The sequence below is a fragment of the Belonocnema kinseyi genome, chromosome 4, assembly GCF_010883055.1.
Source record: "Belonocnema kinseyi isolate 2016_QV_RU_SX_M_011 chromosome 4, B_treatae_v1, whole genome shotgun sequence".
Taxonomy (NCBI): Eukaryota; Metazoa; Arthropoda; class Insecta; order Hymenoptera; family Cynipidae; genus Belonocnema; species Belonocnema kinseyi.
The window spans coordinates 121,239,106-121,247,474 of NC_046660.1; the positions used below are offsets into that span (position 1 = coordinate 121,239,106).

General features: G+C 31.7%; 1 protein-coding gene across 1 annotated transcript in view; it reads left to right on the forward strand.

The window, feature by feature from the left end:
• The first annotated feature begins 1,138 nt into the window (after positions 1 to 1,138).
• The window catches only part of LOC117171065 (epoxide hydrolase 4-like), a 134,840-nt gene continuing 127,609 nt past the window's right edge, over positions 1,139 to 8,369 (forward strand). The window contains exon 1 of the mRNA XM_033358114.1: positions 1,139 to 2,073. Coding sequence (XP_033214005.1) covers positions 1,831 to 2,073 — 243 coding nt within the window. The 5' untranslated portion in view covers positions 1,139 to 1,830. The remainder of the gene's footprint in view (positions 2,074 to 8,369) is intronic.

Here is an 8,369-nt window from a genome sequence, read left to right on the forward strand (position 1 = left end):
GTCACCTGGCAAGATATCTGCGAGCTGAGAGCCAAGCAATTATACGATTTGCATGGGACATGCACGGACCTTTACGTTTCGGCACTCACAGAGTCCAAGAATCATAAGATTTGGTCGTCTTTAATACACTAGATATTTACAACCAATATAAAAAATTTAGAGTATTTTCAGAATTTGAAAAAAAAAAATTTAACGAATTTTAGAATTTTTTTCAAAGATTCTGGTTCATGAAAAATGGACTTGCAAATTATCTTAATGGTATTTTTAATTTTTATTAAAATTAAAAAAGTTGTATACTTTTGAAAATTTTGAAAATTAAAAAATTAAAAAATAGAAAAATTATTTTTCTGCTAGATTAAGAAATTTAATTCAAAATTGTACTTAATATCGAATACATTTCGAAATTATCTCAATTCATTTTTTAACTAGACCAAAATTCAAACAGCGAGAGCATTCTCAATATTTGAAACACAATTTTTGAAAAAGTTTTCGAAATTTTTGTAAAAGTTTCTGGTGCACGACAAAAAAAACAAAAAGGCTTGCAAATTATCCTAAAGCTATTTTTAATTTCGATAGAAATTAAATAAGTTATATTCTTTTCAACATTTTTTCACTGTAAGTGTATTAGAATTTTTTTATTCTAGAAAAGCTATTCAATCAAATAATAAAATTGATATATTTTTTTAGGATTTTAATATTTAATTCAACCATTTTTAAATGATAAAAAAATATCCGATATTTCCTATAAAAAATCATTTTTTTCCAAGTTAATAAAATTTTGTATCATTTTTCACTAGTTTTGTAAAGAACTAATCTGGTTTATGGATTGAGAGTTGTTTAAAGTATCATCAAAATATATTATTATTGAGTTTATATGAAAGGAGAACTGAATACTAAAACTTTGATCTACAGCATTACAGTAGATCTAATGACTAATTTAGCCTAAAACCCACCCAGGTCCGTCTCGTTTTATTGTACGGCATGCCTCATGCCAAGAGACACACGAATTATGTTTAAGAAAGATACAAGACTCCGAGAACGGAAAATATGAACGAGAATATAAAGATCTATACGTCACGCGTAAACATAAAAGATATGATTGAGGGCACAGTCCAGCAGTGCAGTGATGAACCTCACTGAAAATTAGTGTACTGTATTGGTTCGCAATGAGCCACGCAAGCCGCTTTTGCGTGCCCGAGTCATGTACACCTATTGCGACAAGGAATAAGCTAATAGAACTTGGTCCCAGTAGAAAGGAACTTATATCAGTTTCATCAGATAAAAGCATCTCGTTCATTTTGGGTCTTCGTCATTCAACACACGATCGAACACGACGTGCAACGTTTAACTCGGAAAAAAGTTTGTTCTGTGCCATCCCAGAGCTGAATCACTCCGCGGTATAGTGCAATATAATTACAATTCTAGACAAATTGCGAAATCATCGTGTGAAAGCTGGTGTATTTTAATTTTAGTGCAAAATAGTTTTTTTCGCGTGAAACTAAACACGTGTGACAGGAACTGATATTACATAAATAAATAAACATATTATTATTGCCTTAGCTTTGAGAAAGAAAGTAAGATTTTAATGTTGCACCCGTGTTTCGGTATCCATTTGCATAAAATCTGGTCTACAATATTTCAGTAAATCTGGAAGGAAAGGAATTCTTAGTCAAGTGTTCAATATTCCATAGAGTTTTAAAATTGAGGAAGCTGATGGAATAAGGCGTGATGGAATATGTTATAAAAAAAGGATGTCAACTTGCTAATAATTTTTCGCATTATGTAAAATCAGTTTTGTATGTCTGAACATTTATACAACCGTATAATTTAATGGAGTCTAGAGGAGGAAAGTCGAATATAATAAAAATGAACGTCAAGATTGTACACATTTCTGTGTGGGAAGTAGTGAAACTGCATTGCCAGTCTTTTATATACGGCCTGTACTTGGTAGTGAAAAGATTCGTCAAATGGGCCTGGGATCCAAAAAACTTCTTCGTGCTTCAGCAGAGAGATAAACCTCCCCAGTGTTTAGTAGACAATAGTTTGGGTGAACATTCATATGTAAAATTGAAGGTAAGTTGCTTTATTGAATGCATGATGAAAATTGTCATTATTATAGCTTCATAGGAAAACAATTGGCAGATATATATTTCTATTCATGCGAAACAGCCGAGAGCGAATCTCAGTCATAAATTTATATTTGACCTCTGATAACAGGCAACATTATAGATTGATTTCGCAGCTCTCAAATATAAAGCGCAACGTGTGGCTACAAGTATCGTGGTAGTTCTCAGTTTTAATTTTCATAAATATCGTAAATCCTGGATGCAGAATACTAAACTTGTGATTTTTCGCATTTCTGTGTTTGTTCGTTCATAAAACCTGAAAAGTAAAATACCCAAATTATTCTTAATCATAACTTTGTCCTTCTAATTGACATACACAAAAAAATAATGTCCGCTGTTCATCGATACCAGCAATATCAAGTTCAAGTTCAGATAAGTCCGTATGAAGAAACAAGTTTCTGTTATTCCGCAGAAAAAATTAGGTTCGGGCAGCAACCTAATTATATACCTACTTATATAAAAATTAGTAATTATATACCTACTTGTATAGAACCTAATTGTACAGAAAGTACTTACTCAACGGGTTTGTACATTACAGTCTAATCTTGATATTAAAGTAATATATGAGATTGTTTGTCATTTAAAAGCATCGGAACTTTTCACCTTTTTTAATATTTGATCATATTAATGAGTTTAAAATTTTTACTATGGTTCTTTGATTGAATGTACTGAAATATTATTTTATTATGATTGCTAAATTGACATGGTGCAGTGCTGCTAGCCCTCAAAAGTGATTATTTCACTGAATCAATAAGTAACCTTTCACTGACTGTCAGTGACCCATTTCTAGCGAATTGAATCAGTGAAATTTCCTTGATTCAGATTTAGAGAATACTATTGCATAGAATTTTAAAAAATAAGATGAAAATAACAAAATTAAATGTTTGGAAAAACGAATCAAGAGAAGATAAAAGTTACTCAACCAAAAAAGATCTAAATTTTTTAAATAAAATCTTGGTATAAAAAGAAATTAAAGAAAACAAATTAATTTTTTGAAAAAAGATACAAGCACCAATAGAATTTTATTTCACAAAATTTTTCTCTTCAATTAGATCTACAATTCTGCCTATAACCGCTTTACGCTTAGATGCGTATTTTATCAATTTTATGGAAAAACGACACAAGTTGCAATTAATCGTATGAAAAAAATGTATAGGAAGAGTGAGATTCTTTCTAATTATGAAAACAAGACAATCAAATTTGTATGTTTCAATACTAATGCATATTATTAATTTTAATAATATAAATTTATTGAAATGAAACATTTTTCAGGGTAGCTGAGGATAAAATTGAATGCAAAATAAGAAATAAACATTAAAGTAATCATGATTTGCAATATCTGAATAAACAATCCCAAGCCAAAAGAAGAAGAACAAATGTTATATACATTTTATGTAAAAGTAATTAACGTAATGTAGAAATGAACAAGAAAATCAAGTTCGAAGCACGAGATACGTGATTAGAATGTGTTCATTAACGTCGAAGAAGTTTTCACAGAAAATAATAAAATATCACGAAACTACAGTTACTGATGCTTTGACCTTTAATTCTTGAAATTCTCTGCATAAATCTGGGGGAAATTCAAAGACTAAGCGCGTAGCGTGAGGTAAATACATTATCGAGCGTGACACGCGAGAACCAACAATCGCGCACCCTGCGCGGAGTAGCTTGAACTTTATGACTTGATTCCCTATTGCATGTATAGGAGAAAAGTCCTGGAAGCTTTTCATGGCCGAATCCTTGACTTTAGGTTAGGGCAAATAGTATTTGAAAAATTGAGAATGTCGTAATTAGAGAATGAAGCAAACAATACTTGAAGATATATAAAACTTTTCAAACTGTATTGAGCACAAACAAAGAAGTACACTTGGACTACGTAAACAATAAATCTACAGAATAAGCTTGCATCCTGTTTTACATATTATAATTTATAGTCTTAAATTTTTCTATTTATTTTATTTATATCGGACACAGCGAAGATTAAGGGGTCATTCTGTTCCGATCCCCGAAAAAACGCTATTTTTGTGAATTCTTCATGAGTATTTACCTCGCGCTACGTGCTCGAACTTTCTGCACAGACTTTAAAACTAAAGGTAAAATTATCGACAACAGTAATTTGGTGATTGTGAATTCTCATTTGTTAAAGCTCCTTCGACCTTAACGAACACATTCTCATCACGTATCTCGTGCTTCGCACTCGAGTTTATCCCTGACATTTTATATCATTCCCATAAATGTATATTATTATAATTCGTAACTTTCATTGGTGTTAAACAGATGAAATTTCATTGTCCCGTTTTAAAAAATGCGCATTCTTTTTAAAAAAAATTTGGCTATTCAACGTTTTATTTTAAATTTTTTTCCATAAACTGAATTTTCTTATTTCAAATGTTTTCTTTATGATTTAAACTTTACACGTACGGTCTATTAGCACCCTTACCGTTTTTTAAATTCTAAAGTGTGTGTGTGTGTGTGTGTGTGTGTGTGTGTGTGTGTGTGTGTGTGTGTGTGTGTGTGTGTGTGTGTGTGTGTGTGTGTGTGTGTGTGTGTGTGTGTGTGTGCAGGGTGCGCCATCTAGATAGGACCTATTTCAATGTTGAATAAGTCCGCCATTTTTCAGCGGATTTTGGAAAATGAACAAGATTTATCTAAGGTATACAATACCATTTATTGACAATTCACTCAGAATACAATATAGATCAAATGACCGTCTCCTTTAGACACACAAAAAGCGACCCTTTTTTGACCATTTTGCATTGCATTTGACAACATTTGGGGCGTAATAGCAGCAATTTCCGCTGTGATGATAGCCTTTAGTTCCTCAGCAGTCTTCGGTTTGCTGGCATACACCTTACTCTTCAAGTGGCCCCACAGAAAAAAGTCCGGTGCCGTCACATCCGGCGAACGAGGAGGCCAGTTCAAATCACCCAAATCACAGTTTTCACAGTTGAACGATTGTTTTCAATGTAAAGCGCTACAATTTCATCCCGCTTTTTGGCGTATATCGATCCATGCCTAAAATTGCATAGACTGGCGTTTCAGAATCTGGCTGATTTGTCAAAATCGGCTGAAAAATGGCAGAGTTATTCAACATTGAAATAGGTCCTGTCTAGATGGCGCACCCTGTATATATGGTATATGTTTTTTTAATGAATTATTATATTTGAGAATATTGGAAATACTGTGAAAATGGTTCATGAAAAAATGTAACTTTTTGATTTTGAATTATTTTTTAAGCTGCCAAACTGTATTTTTTGATTTATCAAGAAAACTCAAAAAATTGTTATAATAATCTTCTGGGGCATTTAGAAATCAAACGTTTACTTTTCTTGCAATTTTTTCATATCGTTCGTTAATTGGCTTAAATGGTTCATTTTCGTGTGTTTTTTGGAATTTTTCAAATGCTATAACTCTCATAATTGTTAATGTTATGAAAAAAGTCATTAGATAAATTGTTCGACTTTTTAAATATTATGAATAACCGTACAGAGAATTCTTGAATTTTGAAAAAATGGTCTTAAAAATAATCAAAAGGCGCACACTTTTTGAAGTTTTATCCCTAATGGCTGGCTAACGAACTTAACCTTTAGTTTAGGTCACTTAAAGAGTGTAATAGAGGCCAATCCACTAGAATTATTTTTTCAAAGGTTATCGTGCTGACAAACAGACATCAATACATACAGACAGACCGACAGACAGACGTATTCGTAAAAACGTATTTTTCGGATTTAGGGGTTCTCAAAACGTGGACATTTAACAAAAACTGGTTGGAGGGGCCGGGTTTGTTAAATTTTACACATGTCTAATACCTTCTCTGGTGAAAATGTAAAAAAAAAACATTTATAAACATTTATTTGCTCTACCTTCAGTGAAAAATGTTATCTATTTATTTTGGCTTAGTTTGTATCGTGTCTAGACATTTAATTTTTGTATTTTCAATGTTTCTTTATAAATAAACAAAAACTACGTATCCTATAAAAAAGTGATTAACAACAAATTTGTAGATATTTTTTGGGTGCACAGTGTTTGTCTTATTTTTTCCCTCTATCTTGCATAGTTTGACCGCAAAATGCAATTTTTTATTTTTTATTAGTTTTCGTGTGGTCAAAATTTGAATTTTTCGAATAAATTCAAAAAGTTGATATGATAATATTGTAGGACTATCGAAAAGTAACAGTTTTCCTTTCAAGTACTATGAATAACTGTACACAGAATTTTTGAATCATGAAAAATTTGTACTCAAAGATTTTCAAAATGGTCTCAATTTTAGTATTTTTATCAAAAATATCTGACTAGCGAACTTGGCATTTAGCTTAGGACACTAAAAGAGTGTCCCAAAAGCCAAACTGATTGGTTAGTTTTTTTTAAAAGTTATCGTGCTCACAGACAAACATAATGACAGACATAACGACAGACAGATAGACATACGGACAGACATTCGTAAAAAACTATTTCTCGGATTTAGGGATTCTCAAAACGTGGACATTTTGACAAAAACTAGGGAGGTCAAATTTTATACAAATCTAATAACTTCTCTGATGAGAATGTAAAAATGATTTATTTGTCACGAATAATTTGTTGATTGCTCTCTTTTTAGTTTAAATCATAAAAAAGAGCATCAAAAACAAGAAAAGTTACATTTTTCGAAACACCACACAATAGACCAAAACTACCAAAGCCAAAACTACGCATCCTATCAAAAAGTGGTTAATAACAAATTTGTAGATTTTTTTCAAATGCACAGTTTTTGTTCATTTATCTTTTATCGTATTTTGCACAGTTTGACCGAAAAATGAAATTTTTGGATTTCTCATTATTTTATATGCTGTCAAAATTTGAATCTTTGATTTTTCAAGAAAATTCAAAAAGCTGTTACGATAATCTCGCAGGGCATTCAAAAAGCAAAATTTTCTAGTCTTGACTTTTTTTCATATCGCGCGTTATTTGGCATAAAATGTTCATTTTCGTGTTTCTTTTTAATTTTGTAAATGCTATAACTCTGGTAATTTTTTATTTTTTGAAAAAAGTCATCAGGATAAATTGTTCGACTTTTTTAATACTATGAATAAGCGTACAGAGAATTTTTGAACATTGAAAAAAGAGGTCTCAAAAATATTCAAAATGTGCCCACTTTTTGAATTTGTATCCAAAATGGCTGGCTAACGAACTTTACCTTTAGTTTAAGACACTTAGCGAGTGTACCAAAGGGAAATCTGGTAGATTAATTTTTCAAAAGTTTTCGTGCTCACAGACAGACATACATGTATACAGTAATGCGTACAGTATACAGATAGACAGACAGATTCGTAAAAACCTGTTTTTCGGATTCAGGGGTTCTCAAAACGTGCACTTTTTTCAAAAACTGGGGGGGGGGGGTTCAAATTTTACACAAATCTAATACCTGCTCTGATGAGAATGTAAAAAGTAATTTTATTTTATACATTTTAGGTGACACAAAAACGTTAGTCAAACAGAACGCCTCAAATAGTAGATAGGTCCCGGCTTGTTGACAAAATCTCGGAACTAGGAAATAGAAAAGAGAAAAATCGAAAAGTTTTAGAGCAAGGGTGTTGGTTAAATCCAACTTTGAATTTTTTTTCTAGGTACGGCACTGACTCAATATATATTTTTTTCAAAGGATTTGCGAACGAAAGAAAGAAAACTTGTCGAATATCCGCAGTTTTGCCAGATCCTCGGATCAATAAAATGTTCAAAAATCAAAAAATTTGTTGAGGAAATGATTATTTTCACGACAAATATGAATTTTGCGAAAGATAGAAATCAGCGGGTAGCAGACGACAGTATTTGAACGGTTAGAATAGTTTGTTATATCTCGAGAATTCTTCTATAATGTCAGAATTGTGAGTAAAAAAATAAGTGTGCAAACAATTCTAACCGTTCTAATGCTGAGCCTGCTACCCGCTGATTTCTATCTTTCGCAAAATTCATATTTGTGGTGAAAATAATCTTTTCCTCAACCAATTATTTGATTTTTCAACATTTTATTGATCCGAGGATCTACCAAAACCCCAGATAACCGACGAGTTTTCTTTCATTCGTTCGAAAATCCTTCGGAAAAAATATATATTGAGTCAGTCCGTACCTATAAGCAAAATAATTCAAAGTTGGATTTAACCAACACCCTTAAGGTGAAACGGTAACTTCCTCCAAATAGTTTCAGCAAAACCACTCGCAAAATAATGCATTAATTCAAATTTTGTTTTTTGCACTGTTAAAAGTATA